Below are 24,693 nucleotides of genomic sequence, written 5' to 3'. Positions count from 1 at the left end.
TGGAAAGCCTCAGAATCCCTAGCAGGGCTGACCAAAGTTATTTTTCTCTGGAAGGGAGTCAATAAAGACGGGAGGAGGTGAATGCTGCTTCACATGCAAAGACAGCAATGCAAGACTTCAAGGAACACGAAAATTGAAGGAAACCCTTCAAACGATCACAATCATTTTCCAGCAGCTAACTCCAAAGACAAGGAGATCTGTGATTTGCCTGATAAAGAATTCAAAATGGCTATTTTAAAGAAGCTCAATAAGCTACAAGACCACTCAGAAAGACAATTCAATGTAATTAGAAAAACAACACATGAACAAAATGAGAAGTTAAACAAAGAGATGGAAACAATAAGGAACCAAACAAATTATAGAGTTGAAGAATATGATGAATGAATGAAATAAAAATGCAATAGAGAGTATCAACAGCAGAATGGATCAAGCAGAAAGAATCCGTGAAGGAGAAAACAGGATCTTTGAAATTATCCAGTCAGAGGAGAACAAAGAAACAAAACTTAAAAGAATGAGGAAAGCCTATGTGACTATGAGATACCATCAAGAGAAGCAGTCTGCAAACTATGAGACTGCAAGGAGAAGAGAAAGAAAAAGGGGTAGAAAGCATATTTAAAGAAATAGTGGCTGAAAACTTCCCAAATCTGGGGGAAGGACTTGGCCATCCAAATTCACGATGCTCATACGTCCCCAAACAAACTTAACTCAAAAAATCTAACCTGAAACACCTTCTAATAAAACTCTCAAAAATCAAAGACAAAGAAAGAATCTTAAAAGCAGTAAGAGAAGGTTGTCACCTACAAGGGAACTCCCATAAGGCTATGAGCAGATTTCTCACCAGAAACTTTATAGACCAGAAGAGAGTGGGATGATATATTCAAAGTGCTGAACGAAGAAACTGCCAGCCAGGAATACCAAAAATACTTTATCTGGCAAAGCTGCCTTTCAAAAATGAAAAAAAAAAATAACCACCTTCTCAGATAAACAAAAGCTGAGGGAGTTCACCATTACTGTATCTGCCCTACAAGAAACGCTGAAAGGAATTCAAGTTGAAATGAAAGGATGCTAATTAGTAACATGAAAACATATGAAACTATACAACACATTGGCAAAGTATATAGTAAAATTCAGAACTCTAATACTGTAATATGGTGATGGGCTAACCACTATCACTACTAAAAAGATTAAAGGACAAAACTGTTAAAAACAACTATAGCTACAATAATTTGTTAATGAACACAATATAAAAAGAGGTAAATTGTAACATCAAAAATATAAAAGGGGAGGAGTAAAAAGTAGAGGTTTTTATGCCATGGAAGTTAAGTTGTCATCAGTGTAAAACAGACTCTTACATCTATAAGATGTTTTATGTAAGTCTCATCGTAACTACAAAGCCAAAATCTACAGTAGATACACAAACACAAAGAGAAGGTAATCAAAGCATACCACTATGGAAAATCATCAATTCATGAAGGAAGACGGTAAGAGAGGAAGAAAGAAACAAGAAAAAAACAAGAAACCATGAAACTGCCAGAAAACAATTAAAGAGATGGCATTAGTAAGTCCCTTTCTACTAATTATTATTCTAAATGTAAATGGATTAAATTCTCTAATCAAGACATAGAGTGGTTGAATGGATTGAAAAAAAAAAAGACCCAACTATATGCTGCCTAAAAGAGACTCCCTTAAGATTTAAGGACACACATGGGCTTAAAGTAAATGGTTGGAAAAAGATATTCTATGCAAGTGGAAAACAAAAGAGAGCAGTGATAGCTATAGCTCGATGAAAAAGACTATAACTCAAAAGCTGTAACAAGAGACAAAGAAGGTCATTATACATTGATAGAGGGGTCAGTTCAACAAGAGGATATACGAATCATGAATATATATGTACCCACACTGCAGCACCTAAATATATTAAGCAAATACTAACAAACCTGAAGAGAGAAACAGACAACATACAATAATAGTAGGGGACTTCTATATCCCATTTTCAATAACAGATAGATCATGCAGATAGAAAATCAATAAGGAAATGCTGGACTTGAACTATATTTTAGACCCAATGAACCTAACAGACATATACTGAATATTCCATCCAACAGCAGCAGAATACACATTCTTCTCAAGCACACATAGAACATTCCCCAGGACAGATCATACATTAGGCCATAAAACAAGGCTTAGCTAATTTAAGAAGATTGAAATCATACCAAGTATCTTTTCCAACCAGAATGGTATGAAACCAGCAATTACTAACAGAAGAAAAGCTGGGAAATCCACAAATAAGTGCAAATTAAACAACACATTCCTAAACAACCAATAGGGCAAAGAAGATATCAAAAGAAAATTTTAAAAATATCTTAAACAAACAAAAGTGGAAACTCAACATACCAAAACTTATGAGATGCAGCAGAAGCAATTCTGAAAGGGATGTTATTAGTAACAAATGCTTACATAAAGAAAACAGAAAGATCTCAAATAAACAACCTAACTCTATACTTTAAGGAACTAAAAAGAGAAAAACAAACTAACCAAGTTAGTAGAAAGAAGGAAATAACCAACATCAGAGCAGAAATAAATGAAATAGAGTTCAGAAAAACAATGGAAAAGATCAACAAAACTAAGAGCTAAGGGCTTGGCTGCATGGCCTAGTGGTTAAGTTCAACACTCTCCACTTTGGCAGCCCAGGTTCATGGGTTTAGGTCCCAGGCACAGACCTACACCACTCGTCAGCCATGCTGTGCTGGCAAGCCACATATAAAATAGAGGAAGACTGGCACACTTGCTGGCTCAGGGTTAATCTTCCTCAAGCAAAAAAAAGAGGAAGACTGGCAACAGACATTAGCTCAGGGTCAATCTTCCTCAGGCAAAAAAAAAAAAATAACAGCTAGGTTCTTTTTAAAAGATAAGTATAACTGACATATCTTTAGCTCACTAATTAAGAAAAAACAAGAGAAAACTCAAATAAAATCAGAAATGAAAGAAGAGACATTATAACTGATGCCACAGCAACATGAAAGATAAGAGACTACTACTATGAATAATTATGTCAACAAACTGAATAACCTAGAAGAAATGATAAATTCCTAGAAACATTCACCTACTAAAACTGAATCATGAAGAAACAGAAAATCTGACAGATCAATAACAAGTAAAAAGAGTGAATGAGTAATCAAAAACCTCCCCAAAAAGTCAAGGATTAGATGGTTTCATTGATGAATTCCAGCAAACATTTAAAGAAGAATTAACACCAATTCTTCCCAAACTCTTCCAAAAAAATAAAGAGGAAGGAATACTCTCAAACTCATATTACAAGGCCAGCATTACCCTGATACTAAAGCCCAATAAAAATACTACAAGAAAAAGAAAAAAACTACAGGACAATATTCCTGAGGAATATAGATGTAAAAATTCTCAACAAATATTAGCAAACCAAATTCAACAGCACGTTAAAAGGATCATACACCATGATCAAGTGGGATTTATCCTTTGGATGCAAGGATGGTTCAACATACTCAATAATATAATACGCCACATTAAAAGAGTGAAAGACAAAAATCACATGAACATCCCAATGAAGAGCACTTGATAAAACACAACATCCTTACATGATAAAAACTCCTCAAAAAAATTGGGTATAGAAGGAATGTATCTCAACATAATAGAGGTCATATAGGACAAATCCACAGCTAACTTCATATTCATTGGTGAAAAGTTCAAAGCTTTTCCTCCAAGATCAAGAGAAAGGCAAGGGTGCCCACTCTCATTATTCCTATTCAACATAATACTGGAAGTCCTAGACAGAGCAATTAGGCAAGAAAAAGAAATAACAGACATCCAAGTTGGAAAGGAAAAAATAAAGTCGTCTCTGTTTGCAGATGATATGATCTTCTATATAGAAAGATCCTCAAGACTCCACCAAAAAGGCTGTTAGAACTAATAAACAAATTCAGTAAAGGTTCAGGATACAAAATCAACACACAGAAATCTGCTGCTTTTCTTACACTAACAATGAAATATCTGGAAAAAAACAACCCCATTTTACAACAGCATTATAACAATAAAATGCTCAGGAATAAATTTAACCAAGAGGATGAAAGATTTGTGCACTGAAAACCTTAAGACTTTGATAAAAGGAACTGAAGAAGACAGAAAAGCATGGAAAGATATCCTGGGTTCATGGATTGAAAGAATTATTACTAAAATGTCCATACTACCCCCAAACATCTATAGATTCAATGCAATCTTTACCAAAATTCCAACAGCATTTTTCACAAAAGAAGAAAAAACAATCCTCAAACTTGTAGGGAATCACAAAAGACCCCAAATAGCCCAAGCAATACTGAGAAAGAAGAACAAAGCTGGGGACATCACACTTCCTGATTTCAAACTACTCCACAAAGCTATAGTAACAAAAAGAGCATGATACCAGCATAAAAACAGACACAAAAGCCACTGAAACAGAATCAAAAGCCCAAAAATAAACCCTCCCATATATTGTCAATTAATATTTGAGCAAGTATCTAAGAATACTCAATGGGGAAAGGATCGTCACTTCAACTAATGGTACTGGGGAAACTGGATAATCACATGCAGAGGAATGGAATTGGACCCCTATCTTACACTAGTCTCAAAAAGTAATTCAAAATGGATTAAAGACTTAAAATAAGACCTGAAATTGTAAAACTCCTAGAAGAAAAACTAGAAAAAAAGCTCCTTGACTTGGCCTTGGCAACGATATTTTGGGTATGACACTAAAAGCACAAGCAACAAAAGCAAAAATAAGTAAGCGAGACTCCATCAAACTAAAAAGCTTCTGCCCAGCAAAAGAAACAATGAACAAGAATGAAAAGTCAGCCTATGGAATGGGAGAAGGTATTTGCAAACTATCTGACAGAGTGTTATTATCCAAAATACATAAGGAACTTATACAATTCAATAGCAAAAAACAAAAAAAAACAAAAAACAAAAAAAATCTGATTTTTAAAAAGGCAGAGGACCTAAACAAACATTTTTCCAAAGACATACAGATGGCCAACAGATATATGAAAAGGTGCTCAACACCACTAATCATCAGGGAAATGCAAATCAAATCCATAATGAAATATCACCTCACACCGGTCAGAATGGCTATTATCAAAAAGAGAAGAGAGAACAAGCATTGGTGAGAATGTGGGAAAAAGGAAACATTTGTGCATTGTTGGTAAGAATGTAAATTGGTACAGATACTATGGGAAACAGCGTGGAAGTTCCTCAAAAAATTAAAAATAGAACTATCATATGATCCAGGTATCCCACATCTAGGTATACATCAAAAGGAAATGAAATCAGGATCTCAAAGAGATATCTACACTCTCACGTTCACTGCAGCATTATTCACAATAACCAAGATATGGAAACAACACAATGGAATACTCAGCCATGAGAAAGAAGGAAATCCTACCATTTGGGACAATATTGATGGACTTTGAGGGCATTATGCTAAGTAAAATAAGTCAGAAAGGTAAGATCAAATGCTGTATTACATCACTTATGTGTAGAAGCTAAAAAAGTCAAACTACAGATACAGAGAGTGGAATGGTGGTTGCCAGGGGCTAGGAGTGGAGAAAATGGGGAGACGTTGGGTACAAACAAGATAAATAAGTTCTAGGGATCTAAGTACAGCATGGTAACTACAGTTAACAATACTGAAAGTTACTAAGGGAGTAAGCAGATCTTAAATGTTCTCATCACACACACAAAAGAAAGATGATAGAAGAGTTAACTAACCCTATAGTGGTAATCATTTCACAATATACACATGTATCAAATCATCATGTTTTACACCTTAAACTTACACAATGTTATATGTCAATTATATCTCAATAAAGCCAGGGAAAAAAGTGTTCTCTGACAATGGAATTAAATATCAATAATAAATATATTTAGAAAATACCCAAATATTTGGAAATTTAATAATCCATTTCTAAATAATCCATTGGTCAACGAAGAAACCAAACAAGAAATTAGAAAATATTTTAAATTGAATAAAAATGAAAACAAAACACTTCAAAATTTCTAGGATGCAGCTACAGAAATATTTAGAGGAATATTTACAACACCAAATGCCTAGATTAAAAAAAAAAAAAAGGTTCCAAACCAATGACATCAGCTTCCACCTGGAGAAAATGGAAAAAGAGGAGTAAATGAAACCCAGAGTAAGCAGAGGAAAGAAAACTATAAAAGATTAGGGCAGAAATAAATGAAATAGAAAACAGAAAAGTAAAGAAAATCAATGACATCAAAAGTTAGAGCTATCTGTGAAAAGAAAATTTAAAATCTCTAGCCAGACCGATGAGGAAAACAACACTGAAGGTTCAACATACCAATTAAGAGGATAATAAAGGGGTATTACGAACTTTATGCCAATAAATTCTAGAACTGGGACAAAATAGAAAAATTCCTTGAAAGACACAAATTAGCAAGGTTCATCACTCAAGAGGACAATAACTTGAATAGCCCTCTATCTAATAATGAAATTGAATTATATTTCAAAAACTTCCCACAAAGAAAACTCCAAGCCCAGAACCTTACTGTTGAATTCTACCAAACATTTAAGAAAGAAATGCTGTCAATTCTACAGAAACTCATCCAGAAAATTAATGAAATTCAATCCCAAAACTAAGCAGAACTATTACGTAAAATTAAGACCAATATCCCTCAGGACTATGCATACAGAGATTATTTTAAAAAATTTAGCAAACTGAATGGAACAACACATAAAAAGGATAATACATCATGACTAAGTATTATACCAGAAATGCCAGAGAGGCTTAACATTAGAAAATCGATATAATTCATCATATTATAAGGCTAAGAGAGAAAAATCATACGGTCATCTGAATTGATGCAGAAAGAACATAAGACAATGCCCAACATCAATCCTGCTAAACACTCAGCAAACTAGAGACCTTGCTCAACCTGTTAAAAGAATCTGTGAAAACCATACAGCTAACATCATACCTACGGATGAAAGACTAAATGATTTCACTGTATGATCAGAAAAAAGGCAAGATGCTGGCATGCCTCTACTCGAGCTTGTACTGAGGGTTCCTGCCAGTACAAGATAACTGGAAAAAGAACTGAAAGGCATCCAGACTAGGAAAAAACAAAACTGCCTTTATTTATACAGGACACAAGCACCTGAATATATAGTCGTATAGGATCTACAAAAAAGCTACTATACCTAGTAAGTTCAGCAAGGTTGCAGGATACAGCCTGCAGGACAACAAAGTTTCAAGATCAATATACAAAAATCAGTTGTATTTCTACATACTAGCAACCAACTATCTGAAACTGAAATTTTTAAGAATACCATTTACAATAACATCAAAAATTATTAAGTACTTAGAGATAACTCTGACAAAAGCTTTTCCAGACTTACTAAAAAAAAACTATAAAAGATTGCTGAAAGGAATTAAAGTTCTAAATAAATGGAGAGACATACTATCTTCATGGATCAGAAGACTCAATAAAACGTCTAACTGTCTCCAAACTGATGTATTCCATTCCAAGATTCCTGCAGGCTTTTTTTTTTTGTGAGAACTGACACACGACTTCTAAATTTCATATGGAAATGCAAAGACCTAAAATGGCCAAACAACTCTGCAAAAGAATAAAGTGCAAGAACTTCACAACTTCTTATAAAGCTACAGAAATCAGGACAGTGTGGTGCTGACATAAAAGTAGACAGATAAATGGAACAAAATAGAATCCAAAAATAGACCCACCTATTTGTGGTCAATTGATTTCTGACAAAGATTCAAAGTTAACTCAATGGAGAAAAAACAACTTTTCAATGAATAGTACTTGAAGAACTAGATATCCATATATTTAAAAAAAAAATCCACATCTTGTACCATATATAAAAATTAACTCTAAATGAAAAAATATTTCAATATAAAACCTAACTATAAACATAAAACCTAAATTACAACACTAGTAGAAGAAAACATAAATTCTTTGAGGGGCCGGCCCCTTGGCCAAGCAGTTAAGTTCACACGCTCTGCTTCGGCGGCCCAGGGTTTCATCAGTTGGATCCTGGGCACAGACCTCGCCCACTCATCAAGCCATGCTGAGGCAGTGTCCCACTAGCAGACCCAGAAGGACATACAACTATGAACTGGGGGTCTTTGGGGAGAAGAATAAAAACAAAAAGGAAGACTGGCAACAGATGTCAACTCAGGTGTCTAATTTAGAAAAAATCTTTAGAAAAAAATAAATTCTTTGAGTCTTTAGGTTAGGCAAGACAAAGTTTTCTTAGATATGAAACCAAAAGCATAATCCATAAAAGAAAAAAAGAAGATAAATTAAACTTCATCAAATTCAAGAACTTCTACTCTCAAAATGCTCAAAGTAGAACTCTAATATACTGCTCTCGTGAAAATAAAATGGTCCACCCACTTTGGAAGACAATCTGCCAATTTCTTAAAAAGTTAAGATATATATCTACAACATGACAGTATATGTTCATACAAAAACATGTACACAAATGTTCACATCAGCTTTACTTGTAATTGCCAACAACTGGAAATAACCCAAATGTCCATTAACAAATGAATAGGTAAAGAAATTGTAGTATACTGAAAAAAAGAAAAGGAAATTGTGGTATGTCAATACAAAACATTCATCAGTCAGCAAGAAAAGGGAATGAATTATTGATATACACAACATGCATGAATCTCAAAATCACTATGTTCAGTGAAGGAAGCCAGGACAAAACAAAGAGTAAATACTGTATAATCATGAAAAATTCTAGAAAATGCAAATTAATCAATAGTGACAGAAAGTAGATTAGTGGTTGCCTACAGCCAGAGCTTGAGGTAGAGGGAGAGAATTACTAAAAGGCACGAAGAAGTTAGGGGCTATAATGAATATGTGCAGTATCTTGATTCTGGTGGTGGTTTAACAAGTGTATACATATGTCAAAACTTATCAAGTTGTACAATTTAAATATAAGCAAGTTTACTGTATGTCAATTACACCTCAATAAAACTGTTTTTAAAAAAGGAAGGGAGGAAAATGAGGATTACCTAAATATGGTACATCTAGCCTGCAAAAGTGGACCTGTTGTCATTTCGGGCATAGACTGATTATCATTCAGTTTCTTTCACTACTTTAGTCAGACCTTCTACTATTTCTGGAGGCAATTTAAGTAATGTGCATTTTTCCAGATGTGCATCCATTCCTCAGTACTCTCTTCCAGCTCACCGATTCTCCTTTTAACTGTGTCAGGTCTAAAGTTTGCCCCATCTATTGAGTTCATTTTTGTATGACTATACTTTTCATTTCCAAAATTTTTAACTGGCTCTCCTTCACGAATAGGTGCTTCTGTTCCATTTTTGCATATTTCATGGCATTCTTAAATTTCATTTTTATCAATGTGATGACTTTACTTATCCTTTTGAGTTTCCTAAACATGCTTTAGTCTTTTGACTGACTTTTCTATAAAATTAATCTCATCTGGAATAAATTTTTGTTATTGTTGATTTTCTTAGCTATCTTTATCAGCATTTATTTTCTTCAAGTATTTTGGTATTTTGTTTTGAAGGCTAATTCTAGTGGATGGCTTGTCTTTGTTTCACTTCCCCTCCTCTCCCTCTCCATCTGTGCTCACATCCCCTCCAAAGCGGTTCAACAGCTGCCTCCACTAGGATCCCTATATCACCAGTCCAGGACCAAGCCTCACATAATAGTGATTTGGAGCCACATTTTCCCCTCCGTAACTCCACAATCAATCAGACTGATTCAGTTTCTATTCTTGAAGATATATCTATCTTCTTCTGCCCCTCAAAACTCATAGCTCCATATAAGCTATTTCCTCAACATGGTAGTCTTTCTTCAGTCTCCTTTTATGAGAAGTACAAGCTCACCTCCACTCCTGGCTTCACACAGTAAAGCCTGGTTCTGGTCCCATCTCAAGCGGTAAACTTCTAGTCCCTGTTATCCCACAGGACTTAAACAGTAGCCTTTTGTTTCCACACCCAAAGCCCTGCAAGACAATGGCTTTAATCCAGCTTATCCCTTTATATTTAGTTCTCTTTCTGGTCCACAAAAATATTTGGGCTGTAAGCCCAGCTATGACTCTTTTATTATTTTTTATTTTTTAACATGTTATCTGTCATTGATATGTGTTTGGAGCAGCAGGCATAAACAAACTGTGAGCTTACTGCACCATTTGACAAGAAGGCACAGATGATTTCCTTATGATAAAAATTCTTAGCAGGAGATTCACTAGGTCAAAAGGTATGCTCTTTTAAGACTCTTGATTCATGTTGTGAAATTGCCCTCAAGGAAAACGGTATCCATTTCATGCTCATCAATAGACAATACCCAATTCTTCATATACACCAGTTATTATCACCCTTTTAAATCTTTGGCAAGTCGATAAACGGAAAAACAAGTTCACTCTAATTTACATTTCTTTGATTGTTAATCAGGTTGAGTAACTTTTCACACATTAACTGCCATTTGCAGCAGCTCTTTTCATGTCTTTGTCCATTTTTTGCTGGAGTATTTATCTTTTCTTGTTCTAAATCTAAGAAGCTGTACTTTGTTTCTTGTGTACGGACAATGAATCTGAGTTTTATGCAAGTTGATTAGTTAGAATTCTCTTCCTTTCTCCTTCACTCTTTTATTATGTGCACCTTTCTAACAAATTACTTAGCTCCTAGTGCAGTTCTCCTCTCTTGCATCAAGCTATAACACTACATCTTCCAGGACTTCTGAACCGTCCTCCCTAAGGCTGTACCTTTCACTATAACTCATACTTTCCCAAGTATTCCATAAAGTTGGCTATGGCATTCCTTGATCTCATAAATAATTTTTTAAGGGGAATTGTTTAAAACAAATATAACCACAGGTACAAAATATGTCCTTTAGCTCTTCAGATAATAATTTGAATATCAAAACCTATTTGTCTCATCAACTTGATCTTAAGTTCCCACCTATGATCATCAACTTTAAAGAATGTTGTTCAAGTTTCAAAAGGAAGAGTTTACTGAAGAGAAAAATTTCCATGATGAAAAGCAGCTAAACAGAATTTAAAAAGAAATAAAGGTTGGGGACTGATGTGGAAAGGACTGGAACTTTGGGGGAAGGGCAATTTACACATCTGAACAATACACTATTAATATCAAAGTAATAAGTAGCTTTAACAAAATAAAATGTTGGATTCTTTACTCAGGGATAATGGCTTAGAACAATTTTAACTTCTTTTGACTTCATCTGGAGAAATTGCCTTGGAAACTATAATTTCCTTGAGCCACCTGCAAGTATTCTACTGAAAACAGAGATAATCACTTACCAAGACTCTTCTTCGCAATCAAAATACTGCCCACAATTTTGTAAGTAAATATGAGAGCAAGGGCAACACCATTACAAACCAGAGGAAGAGAGAGAACGGTTTAATTAAAACTCCCTCATTGCTGTTGTATCTATATTCTAGCTCCAAGGACCTAATAATGCACCCTTTACATTTCCAAGAGGAAAAAAACTCTCCACTTGGCCATACTTGTTCAGATGAAAAAGTCAAATTCTCTCAATCAGATTTCAACCTTCAGGGAACTTTCCACCTTGAAATTTCACACCTTAGTAGTCTACTCAAAGGTCAGAGGACAGAGCTCCATGAGATTTCACCATGTGTCTGGCCCAGTTTCACATTAGTATGATCAAACTAAGCACCATCCTGCTGTAAATAATAACACTTGAGACCAGCAGGATTTCTGAGTTCTTTGTAATTTTACAAAGGTTTAACCATTAAACCACGATCAAACAACCTGCCACGGGAAAGCAGATGTTCATGATGTTGCAGTAAAGACATCAGTTAGTAACCTCAGTGACTGTCCATTTAATAATCGTTAGCTCTCTACTGTCCCTCTCTGGCTCTCTGCTGTTTCCACAGCAAGTGCTGCACAATAAGAAATTAAACAGTTCCCCGCACATAGCCACAGCTGAATCATGCAAGACATGATGTGTTACTTTAACAACAACAACAGAAATCCCCTAGCTGCTGACACAGCTATATCAACTATTAGTTTTGCCTAGCAGTGATTAAAAAAAGAAAAATACCTAAAAGAATAAGTTACTTAGTAACTATTTTAGAGGTTTATAATACAAAGTAGGCATTTCTTTTTGTTTTCATTTATCCATCCTAGGATTCCAGAAAGTCAGTACAATTCTTTACTATCAAAATGTCTTGATTAAGGCAGGTGTGTAAAACTCTGTAACTTCATCAGCATGTATTTTGATCTTATTTCACCATGTGCATTTTATGTTCCCAAGTTTCTTCTTCCAATTACACTAATGAAAAGTTACCATTGCTGGCTCATCTGATAAAAAGCGAATAATAATTTTAGTGAAGTTATTCTTTTTCTGAAAGTATGCTAAGGCTTACAGCCTAACCTAACCATCACATGTGTAATTTAATTATACTGTAAAATACAAATGTAATAACCAGAAGACTAGGTTTTCCACTTAATTATTCATATTTTGCCTGAAGATGTATAGATACTGTTTAAGCAGCCTCCAAAACACCAGGGAAACGGGTGGGAGAGCATAGCCTAAAATAATGGCTAAGAGCAGACTCCAGAATCAGACTGTATCAGTTCAAATCCTGCCTCTGCCAGTTACTAGCTGTGTGACCTTGAGTAAGTTACTTAACCTCCATATGCCTGGCTTTGCCCATCTATAAAATACAGTAATCATACCTACCTCATAAGTTTGTTATAAAGATTAAATTAACTGGGTTATTTGAGAAAAAATGACTGTGTGTGCAATTCCTGTAACAAACTAAACACTATATAAGTGTTTGGAACATTTTCTTTAATTATACATGTTAATAAAAGCTTAAAAATAGACTAAAAAGACTAACCATTTTGCCTGTCCTCATGGTCTCATTCCTTCCTGCCTTCCCTGGGGTCATATGCCAGTCAACACAGCTGTATTTTACATCACCAAGCAACTTTTTCCTCTCCATAGGTCTCTCTTCTTTATCCTTCGTGCTTACATTATCTCAGACTTCAGAAAAAAATCCTGCCACCTTAAAAAGTTAATTATTAACTAATTAATTAATTATGTAAACCCTTCCATAGCTTTTCCTACTTCCCACTCCAGCTACCAACCCATTGCATCCTTTCATTCCCTACCCAACGTTCTGAAGAACAATTTAAGATAAATACCCAGAATTCCTACTCTCTTTTTGCCCTGATGCCTACTATGATCTGGCTTCTACCACTGCCATTCTACCAAATAAATGCATTCCAAGGTCAATGACCAACTCTACTTGCTAAAACACACCATCATTTTCTGTCACTTGGGAAGCACTGGGCACAGTTACCGGCACCTCTTTCCCAAAATCCTCTTTCCCCTTTGATTTCTGTAACATCCTCTCTCTTTTATTCCTCTAGCCTACACTCCCTCGTTCTCAGTCTCTGTTTCAGGTCTCTCTTCCTCTGCCCTTAATAGCAGACATTCCCTACCCTTCTTCTAGGAAATTCTGACACACACTATAACATGAATGAACCTTGAGGAACACCATGCTAAGTGAAATAAGCCAGTCACAAAAGGACAAATACTGTCTGATTCCACCTATATGAGGTACCTAGAATAGTCCATTTCATGAAGACAGAAAGTAGAATGATGGTTTCCAGGAACTGGGAAGAGGGGGAAATGGGGAGTCAGTGTTTAATGGGTACAGAGTTTCCGTATGAGATGATGAAAAAGTTCTGGAGATGGATGGTGGTGATGGTTGCACGACAGTGTGAATGTACTTAATGCCATTGAACTGTAAACTTAAAAATGGTTGAGATGATAAATTTTATGTTACGTGTATTTTACCACAATTTAAAAAAAAGGGGGGGTTTCCAGACATTGTAAACAGTATATGTGAAGGTCAGAAAGCAAAAAAAAAAGAACATGGAGAATCTCTCCAGATAAAAGAGAAGTTCAGGAAGGCTGGGGAGAAAAGACCAAAGACACACACACGCAGTTGACACACTCTCTAAACTAGATATGATCTTAAGTGTCTGAGGTCACATACCGTTCTCCAAATAAAGCAACCATGCATGATTTTTTGGCATCATGGAATTAGACCAGAAAAAATGTTAACAATTGCCTAATCAGAAATGAGAGCCTTCTCTAGCTTCAAAATTAGGAAACTTTCATCAAATTCCAAGAGCACTGTAAAGTTTTTCTAGGCTGAGGGTGCAGAGAAATCTCACATTAAAGTCTAAACCACAGAGAGTCTTAGGGCTCCATGACAGCTCTCTGAAAAGACAAGCAGTGTTTGTTGCTCTTGGAGAACAACCTAGCTCACCAAGAAAAAAAGGCTTTTGCCTGTGTTCTCTGAATATTTTGTAGATCTTGAGCTCATGTTGCAGATCATTACAGCTCTGCCTGCTGGTTAGATTATACACAAGGCTATGCCAATGGTTCCATTTTCAGGGTCTCTCTCTCATCCGTAAAATTCAGTTCAGACTAAAATCTTGTACACAAAGTCCTTGCTCAGAAAATAACTCTACATTTGTATGTAGGTAAATGAGCATACACACACACAAACATGTAATAATGCATAATTTTAAGGTGCACAGCTATAACAGATTTTAAGAAGCCTGCATCACTGCAATATATTACAGCTTTGCAAATATATTTACAAATGTACTATAGTCTTAAAGTAAAATATTTCATTTCCAAAATGAAATTTGTCATGTGATTAATTTATTTGAACACCTGGTCCTTATTACTTACACAGTATGTTTGAATGGGAAAATACAATGTATTTGCACACTTACTGATAGAGTACAGTGTATGTACAAGTAAGAGACACATACCCACGGTCTCCCTACTCCCCAGGAGGTAACTGTCCCCATGAGGCAAAAGAAGCATCTGGTACTAAGTATCTTCCAAGAAGACAGGGAAATGGAGATAGAGGTTGAGCAGGAATACGGTCAGTTTCCTATCAAAAGCAGAACAGCACATAGCCCAGGAGGTGAAAAGATGAGGAGGTCAAGAGTAAAGTAAAGATGAAAGAGAAAGAATTTATAAACTTCAGTGAAGCCTTAAATCGAAAAAGACCCATCAGATTATAATTCTTAAATTTAGGAATTTGTACAGTTTATTCCTAATTCAGTGCACATATTCTATAAATGTTGACAGAACATCACTTGATGGGAGAGACACGTGGCTCATTTTGCTTCTTCTTGATCTTCACGTCAATGCTGCTACTCTAAACAAAACCACCACATTTCTAATACCCACAATTTACAGTTCAGTGAAGGAGACTGAGCTGGACAGGAAGCAAAGGGGCCCGCCCTAGAATCACCCAATCACACGGAATCAGTGAAACACATCTCTGGATTTGTTCTGTCATAAACCAGTGACAAGGAATAATTCAGTGTCCTTGACTGCTCTGAACCCTCACCACTCACCATGGAGTCAAGTCTCATCTGCCTTCTCTCGGATATTATATTTTTTGGCCTGACTTAACTATAATTTCACTTGACTCACGTGGTCTGCTAGGGACACACTATACAGTCTAAGATGAAAGATGTTTATATGATTAGTTAAATATAGCAGACTTGCAGATGAGATAAATTGGGGGGGAAAACGCAAAAGCTTAGAAAAAAATTTCACCTGCCAACATAGCATCAATCTCATCCATTCTTATCAATGTCATTCCCCTTTCTGTTCAACATGAGGTCTCAAATTTAATCTGCTGAAAAATTATGAGTCAGCCAGAAATAAACAATCAGGTTTTTCCTACTGACAACAACTCCTCTGAAAACTAACACAAAAAAATAAAGTTAATTTTGTTTTTAATTCTAGTTGCCCAACTTTCCTTGGGCCAACAGGTACAGCTATACTTAGTGTTTAACGTCAAGCAAACCCTTAGTTGCCGTATCTGTAAAATGTATGGTAGAAGATGACCATCTTCCGGGGTGATTTGATGGCTATCAAAATCAAAATAAGCTGGCAAATATTGGCTGCGTGTTCCATTAAGCGGAAGCCCTTGTCCTGCTTTGCCTCTTCCAACAACTTTAGAGCCTTTTGCTTCTGATTCATAAGGTGATGATGTGGACAGCAAGCTCCTCCACAAAGATATGCAGGTTGTAAAGAAAATGCTGCTGCCCTGGAAAGTGAAGGTGTGTGCTTTTTACGAGGAGGATGCTTCTAAAGAACCAGTGCTCAAGTCACACTCAGCCTCTCTGCTTACTTCTTGCGTTCCAACATTCTGTCAGGAATAACCGGCTTAAAGTTAATGGTTCCAGAGTACCAGCTATTAGCATTTCAGTCTGCTTTTATGTTCTCCACTCCATTTCTGACTGTTACCTATTAAAACTTCACAGTAACAGAAACTATCCAAGTGGATCATTGAATTCACAGCAGTCAAAAAGAATCCAGAATAATAAATCAGACATTCTAAATGCATAACTGATGTTTGTGTTTATAAGAAAGCACATTATCTAATAAACTGGATTTGAGATAATCTGTTCTGAATCCTATTTCGTTTAAGAGCCCGAGTTGAATTTTCTGATTTTATTTGCATTATGCTCTGATCTGCCAAAAGATACACAGTGTGTACTGCCGTTCTGCCTTGAATCCACGCTGTCAAAAATGCCTGGAACCATAGAATCACAGCAGTGCACCACCCTGGGAGCACACACAGCTCGCTTTCTCCTCTCCTAGCACTCCTCATACGTCAAAATCAGTAGTTTTCTCATTTATGGCCAATAATTTCATAATTCAACACTTTTTTTAAAAAGGCTCATCATGAAAAGAGAGAGAGTGTGTGTCGTTATCAACTTTCTCACACAACTCTCTGAGACCACTAAACAATTTTCTCTATTCCAAAATACACTCCAAAGCCACCCACTGCTCTCCATCTCCACTGCAACCCGCTTGGGGCAAGCCACCCTCGTGACATTTATGAATCAGAGGCAAAAGGCTATGACACCACAATAGCCTCCTCCTGGTCTTCCTCTGGTCCCCTGCCTATGGTCTATTCTCCACAGCAGTCAGAGCAACCTCTTCAAAAAAGCAGACCAGATCATGTCATTCCCTTGCTTAAAACCTTCTACCTTCTTATCGGGCTCCCACTGCACAGAGAATAAAATCCAAGCTCTTTGATCCAGCCCCTGACTACCTAAGTTATACCAAGTCTCCCGTTCATTCACCATCCTCCAGTCACGCAGGCCTTCTTTCTGTTCCTTAAATAATACTCTCCCCCAGCTTCGCAAGACTGTCTCCTTCTCATCGATCCATTCCCAAACCAGCCCACTCTTGGCCATTCTTTCAAAAACAGCACCCTCACTCCAGATACCATCTATCACATATTCTGTTTATTTATTTGTACTTATTTTTTGTCTGTCTCCCCCACTAGACTGTACCCTCCATGAGGGCAGAAGTCAAGTATATCCTCCTTTCTTTTTTCATCCAGCAATTATTTTTTGTCTATTTTGTGTGAAGCATTGTTCTAGTTACTAGGATTAAATGGTAAACCAAGGAGGCAAATATCCCTCTCCTCATGGACTGCCATTCCGCCCATATTGAACCCCCAGAACAAAGTAGGCACTCAACAGACATCTGCTGAAGGAAGGAAACATCACAGTGATGTGATGCTCAGATTTTACTGTGCTTCGATATGGCTGTTAAAAATATTTTCATTAAACCAATCAAGTCACTAATGAATGAAATCTATTGAGACGGGACACACACATTTAAATAATATATAGACTATGATAACGTCAAAAACGTGAGTGTTATTTAACACAGGTATTTAGAGCTGAGTATGGTCCAAAGGCTACCTAATATGTACCACTCCTATAAGAAAATCTTGGCTTAGTAATCCTAGTTTCTTTGACAGTTTCTCACATATAACGACCCCTCCCCACTTCTCTTCTCTCTGCAACCTCCACCTTGACAGAGGTAACCGAGTTAATCAACACAGTTTCGAAACTGTTCTGATATATGTGAACGTATCTGCACTATCTGAATTCTAACTCCAAATATAGTCTAATTTTTTTCTTTAGTTGGGTTTTATTTTTTAACATAAGGAACGTCATTTATCTATTCAATGGCTGGTAATGAAACCTACTTGGCAATTACCTGTTAGATTTGTCAGACCCAATTTAGCACTTCAAGCAATTATAATAAGCAAAGCCCAAATGTGAATCATTTAAGCCTTGTCTCCTTTTTGCTGGTAGGATGCCCTGAGTCCCACCCAGAGGAGTTTGACAGCTCACCTATTTTCAGGTCTGCTGAGATATGCCTGGCTATCTTTCTGCCAAATCAAGGAAGAGGAATCCTGGAAAACCACAAATCCATCTCTTTTGTTCCACAAAAAAGTATTCACTCTTGAAAGTCACCATGTAACCAACCCATTCTCAATTTATATGCTGAATCTAGTCAAAGAGCAAACCCACACACACAAAAAGATACAAAGAAGGCCAAATGGGACTATTACCAATTCAAGTATTATTTGTTTGATGTTTCACGCTCACTGTCTACGTGATTTCAAGGGGTTTTCAGAGTGTAAATGTACAGACAGCAAACAGACTATTTGACTCTGCAGAGTCCCCTGGAGCCAAAGCATGTATTGAAAAGGACATAAAAATCTTTGAGGAAGAAGAAGATATTAATACAGAATATCAGGGCCAGGTTCTAAGACCAGGTATTCACGTTCAATGCTCACCTATAAAGCAGAGGTTATCTAGCTAAATTTGGCTGTTCACTGCAGCTTTGCCTATGGAGTGACTACTTTTCAGTACAGCTTCCAATACCCCACCCCAGCCCTACTGATTGAGATCTCCAGGAAAAGAGTGTGGACGCTTGTGTGTTGCATGCTGTTTCTAGAGCCCCTGAGTGACGTGATGATCAACCATATTTAGAAACCACTGATCTACAGACGGAAACCTGAACTCAATTGCTATCAGAAGCCAGGCAGCTAAATGAGCAAAGCAGGTAAGTAAAAGACATAAGACACGATGGAGCACGCATTCAGATTAAATTTTTTAAAAATACCAGGGGCCAAATTTGGTCCACTGCTCTTGATTTTGTTATTTTTCGATTTAGACCACAACTTCCTGAAGCTAGGCATGATATCTCATTCATTTCTGTGCCTGGTATAGTGTCTGATATACAGTATTCAATCAACGTTTGCTAAATTACTGATAAAAATGGGGTGAAATCCCAATTCCTCTGATACTATTAGCGAACTGCCAGGGAAACTCCTCCTCATTCACTCATTCAACCAAAATTTATTACATGCCTACTGTGTATAAGGCTCTAAGGATACTGAGTTGAATAAGACAGACGAGATTCCTGTCCTTGTGGGGTTTACATTTGGGGAGGATGAAGGAAGAGACAGGGAATAAACATTCATAAATAAGTCAATTTCAAATAAGCCAATCACAGTGATGCGATTCAGCATTACAACGGTTGCATTTAGTCTCAAAGGTTGTTAACCCACACAGAAGTCAGTGGAAGTTACTGGGTTTACAGGAACTGAAGAACACTCACTTCATAGAGCACAGAGGAGGCAAATAGGTTGAGAGTTACAGGCCCTGAGCTCTGCCACTATACCGAGTGACCTTGGACAAATCACTTAATTGATCTGGAGGAATTAGATTAAATGATCTCCAAGACATTCTAGCCGTGATTTTATATGCTATGACTAAAGAAGCGTTGGCAGAATTTCACAGACTATGATGGTCATGCCCAATCTAGTGTCCAAATACTGTGAGGTGTCATTCCTCAAAGGTTGGCATTTGACATTTACACATTATTATAAACCGAAAATATTTTCCAAGTGTTTTGTAAGTCCACCTGTACAGTTTACCTAAGGCAAAACCACAGGCTCAGGTATTTATTGCCACAGTGCAACGGCTACCAGCATGCCCAGACTAGCTTATGAAGCTGGCACTGTCACAGATTCTAGGGCAAAGGAAACCAAATATCAAGCTGAAGGTAATTAAGGAATCCGGAAATTAGTTCAATTCCCTCATTCAACAAACATTAATAAGAGACTGCAGGAAGTCAAGCACTAGTCTAGTTCCTAAGAAAGGAAAAGAGAAACCCACAGGCTCTTTCCATAAGGACCCTGGTCCAGTGCAGAGATTCTTAACCTGGGTTTTGAGGTTCCATAAACCCCATGAAATTAAGTGCCAAGTTTTGGGTATATGAGCACATTTCTAGGTAGAGAATCCACAGCTTTTATTAAATTCTCAAAAGGATCCATGATCCAAACTGGAGATACTACACAAGACACCTTAGGCAAGCTCTCTCTTTTACTCTTCATTCAAATCCCTATTATATAAACAAGGGAACTGAGGTTTAGAGAAGTTACGTGGCAAGACACAGCTAAGAAGTGGCACAGAAGAAATCTGAACCCCGATCTGCCAATCTCCAAAGCTTGAATTTTTTCCTCTGTGTCATGCCCTCTCAAACTGTTTTCAGAGGTTATAAAATAAAAGGCTGTTTAAAAGAATGAGTCACTGAAGCCCCCTTGGACCAAGGACCATTACCACGTGCCATGAGTGACAAAGGCAGATTCAAGTCTACTATTTCCTAGAGGCTACAGGAGCCAACATTTCAATTCTTCAACTGCCCCCTCCACCCCAATAGCATAGGATGATAGAAGAAGTATAAGAGGCCAGAATAGGGGTTTATGACTTCAGGGATCCTTTCCAAGCAGAAGTCAACAGACATGACCCTCCCCAAGCAGCCCAACCCCAAGGGTCACTCTGTTGCACGTTCCCAAGGCAGGAGTCGGCGTAAGTTTTATTCCACTCCCTGAATTCGGTGGGTGTGTCTACAGCTCACTTTCAGAACTCGACACCAGGTCTAACTCTTGGCCTTGACCCCTCATCTTCACACAAAGGTCTGTTTCCATTTCATAAGTCATATCAGGATTGACATAAAAAGGCAACCTGAAAATCAGGTGCCAAACATGAAAGAATTTGAAGTAAAGAAATACCACTTACATATTGTGGTGTAATAGAAAGAACATGGTCTTTGCAATCAGGATTCAGTCTAAATCCCAGGACTGAGATTTAGTAGCTGTGTAACCTTGGGTAAGTTAGTTTACCTCTCTGAACCTTGATCATACAATTTCTAAAATAGGGATTACGATATTTCAGATTTTAACTATCAATAAGGATTTAGTCAGTACCTACCATGTGCCAAGCACTGTTCTAGGTTCTGGGGGTACATGTGTGACTGTAACAGATAATGTTCCTTCTTTCATCAAGTATATTCTAGATGGAAGAGACAAACAGCCAAATAAATAAGAAAATATAAAATAATTTTACTAACACTAATATCATTAAAATAATAGTTCTTGAGCATATACAATGTGTCAGAAACTATTATAAGTTTTAACTTATTTAATTCTCACAATGGAGGGACATAATGTCGTTACATCCATTTTATAGAGGAGAAAACTAAAGCACTGAAAGACTAAGTAACCCACCCAAAGTCCCATGGCCAGCAAGTGGCAGGGCCAAGACTGGAACCCAGACACTCTGACAGCAGAACCTCACTCTACATTGAATTGAGCGATTTAATGAAAATAAAAGTAATGATACAAAGAGGGAGGTTGCTGCAGCGTGGCTGGTCAGGGAATACACTGAGCAGGTGTCATTTTAGGTAATACACAAATCACAAGAAGCAGCCAGGCCCACAGTAAATATCTGGGGAGAGTGTGCCAAGCAGGAAGAACAGCTGGTACAAAGGCCCTGAGGAAGAACCAGCCTGGTGGCTTCCAGGAACAGAAAGAAGGTATGCGGGTCTGAAGCACAGTGAACGAGTTCTCAGTTTGGGCAGAAGCCAGATGGTATGGAGCCTTGTCAGCCAGGGCACGAGGACTTCATTCTGTGTGCAATGGAGCCACTGAATGCCTTTAAGTAGGGAGGTGACACAATTTGATTCACACTTTTAAAATATGAGTCCAGGGGCCAGCCCTGTGGCATAGTAGTTAAGTTTGGCCCACTCTGCTTCGGCGGCCTGGGTTCATGGGTTCAGATCCCAGGCATGGACCACTTGTCAGCCACACTGTGGCAGTGACCCACATATAAAGTGGAGGAAGTCTGGGACAGATATTAGCTTAGAGCTAATCTTCCCCAGCAAAAAGGAAAAAAAAAAAAATGAGTCCAACTGATCTGTGGAGAATGCATTATGAGGAGGAGGGGGCTGTGAAAAGCTGAAGCAGGGACACTAACTTGTGGTTACAGAAGTCCAGTCAAGAGACACTGGTGACTTGACCTATGGTAGTAGTAATGGAGATGGAGAAAACACACAGGCTCCGGACGCACCATGAGGATTAGATGAGGACAGACAAAATACCTAGTAGAGGATCTGACACACACAGGCATTTACAAGTGTTCATTACCTTCCCTGACTAACATTAATTAATAAGAGGCTTGGGAAACTATAAATCATACTCAAAATGACTAAGCCTCTTTGACACCCCCGCCGCAACTTCTCAAAGGAGCCCAAAGCTCAGAGTAACCTGGGAATGCACCAAATTCAAAACACAATAGAGAATTGATCTACCAAAGGAGCTGGACTGTTAAATTAAAACCGTTTCTGTGTGCCAAGCTGCAACACAAAGGGATCAGTCTTCTTCAACAATAAAGAGCAGTGAAGAGGAGACTCCGGTTACACAATCTCCTCCTCCTCACCGGGAGGCGCTTAGATGGAATTTTTTTTAATAGAAAAGACAAGCTCTTGAGTAAATGTAATAATTGTTTCAATAATGTGCCCCAACCACCCAAGAAGTTAAAAAAAGAAAAAAAGAAACTGGAAAATTGGGATTCTTCTATTACATGATCAGTTAATTGCGGCCTCAAGTCCAGGCTATCTGCACCCGAGGGAAGGGATGATGCTCTCTGGGAGACAGGAGAGTCTGTTAGCCATTCAAGAAGCAGAAGGAAGAGTACCTCCAAACACAAAAAAATAAATAAGCCAACAAACTAACTAAGCAATCAAAAGCTTGTAAATGAGGCCAACTGACTAAAATAATTTTCACATGTTGCCCAAAAGAGGCTCTTCTTAGAGAAGCCTTGCCTCACAAATGTCCCAAGCAGGTGGTCTTACGGTGACCTCAGCATCTCACAAATAGCACTCATCATTCTTTGTTTTCCTCACAACAACAACAAAACCACAGTCAATTGATCTAAGTTAAACACTGATAATCATCAAAAGCTGGTAGAGAATCTCTCTGTGTTTCCTAAACTCAAAAAAAAAAATCAAGCCCTAGGAATTAGACCCTCAGCTGAGAGCAAGCCCAGAATAGGACAGAAATTTTTCCTCTGGATTGCCTCACTCAGGCAGGGTTCCAGAGTGAAGAGGAAATTAGCCTTGAAGATATAACCAACAAGACCTTTATTCCATTCTTTGAATTTTTCACTATTCAAATCTTCCTAATTGCTCTAATGCAGTGGTTCAGCCAAGGATCCATAAGATCAACACTATTTCCATAATAATACTATTATTGGCTTTTTTCACTGTGTTAACATTTGAACTGATGGTTCAGAAGAATGACGGGTAAAACTGCAGGTGCCTTGGCACAATCAAGCCAGTAGCACCACACTGCCCTGGTAGTCACTGGATTCTTCACCACCATGCATTCCAGCAAAAAGTGAAGAAAGAACTTAATTTCACTTAAGAATGTCCTTGATGAAGCAGTAAAAATTATTAATCTTAATATCTTGAATGTTAAATAGCTGTCTTTTTACTACTCTGTGTGACAAATGGGAGGTATACAGAAAGCTCTTCTGCTAAATATCAAAGTAAAATAGTTGTCTCAAAGAAAAGTACTTGTGCAATTGAGTTGTAGGCCGAACTAGCTACTCTTTTTATGGAACACCATTTTTATTTCAGAAAATGACTGACAAACAAAATATGGTTATCAGGCTTTGGTATTCAGCAGACATTTTCTCAAAGCTTAACGAAGTGAGCCTGTCACTTCTACTGACCCCTTTTGCTGCCAATGAGAAAACCTGAGTTTTCAAGCAAAAATTCAAGATTTGAAAAATTTGTATTTGCCAGCTTACACCTGACAGTTTCCTAATACTTGAAGACTTTTCTGATAAGATCAGTGGTGATATTCATGAACGTGATTTCTGACACTGTATAATGAAATGTGTCAACACTTGGAAGATCTGCATAACTCAATGAACCAATAATTTTCCAAATGACTATCATCCATGAGTAAGAGATCCACTCAAAGTGCAGAGTAGATCAATAGATAATAATAACAGGGTAGGAAAAGACAACTGATATGGTTTCAGATTCTTTTAAGAAACTATGACTTGTCAAATTTTGGTGTACTATCAAAGAAAATTTAATAGTTGGAGAAGCAATTAAAATATCCCCCTTTTTCATTAGTGCCTGTGTAAGGCTGGATTTTGTTCATAAACGTCAACCAAACCAACATATCGCAACAATTGAATGCAAAAGTACATGTGAGAAGCCAGCTTCTATTAAGCTAGATATTAAGAGATTTGTAAAAATGTAATACAATATCACTCTTCTTGCTAATTTTTTGTACTGGAAATAGATATTTTTTCATGAAAATTATTTATTTTAACATGTTGTGGAATTTTTTTGCTCTTTTTAAAATGAATCAATAAATATTTTTAAATTCCTCACTTT

General features: G+C 37.1%; 1 protein-coding gene across 13 annotated transcripts in view; it reads right to left on the bottom strand.

Annotated features, from left to right (window-relative positions):
- Positions 1-24,693, bottom strand: part of FTO (FTO alpha-ketoglutarate dependent dioxygenase) — a 352,377-nt gene that overhangs the window by 269,449 nt on the left and 58,235 nt on the right. The window contains exon 2 of one of the 13 annotated variants that reach the window (XM_070500583.1): positions 21,213-21,293. The exons of the other annotated variants lie outside the window; for them this stretch is intronic. Within the exon in view, the coding sequence (XP_070356684.1) occupies positions 21,213-21,215 (3 nt within the window). The 5' untranslated portion in view covers positions 21,216-21,293. The remainder of the gene's footprint in view (positions 1-21,212; positions 21,294-24,693) is intronic. 13 annotated transcript variants of the gene reach the window in all.

This window comes from Equus asinus, chromosome 28, assembly GCF_041296235.1.
Source record: "Equus asinus isolate D_3611 breed Donkey chromosome 28, EquAss-T2T_v2, whole genome shotgun sequence".
Taxonomy (NCBI): Eukaryota; Metazoa; Chordata; class Mammalia; order Perissodactyla; family Equidae; genus Equus; species Equus asinus.
The sequence above is the reverse complement of the archived record's forward strand: the minus strand, read 5'-3'. Positions and strand labels throughout refer to the sequence as shown.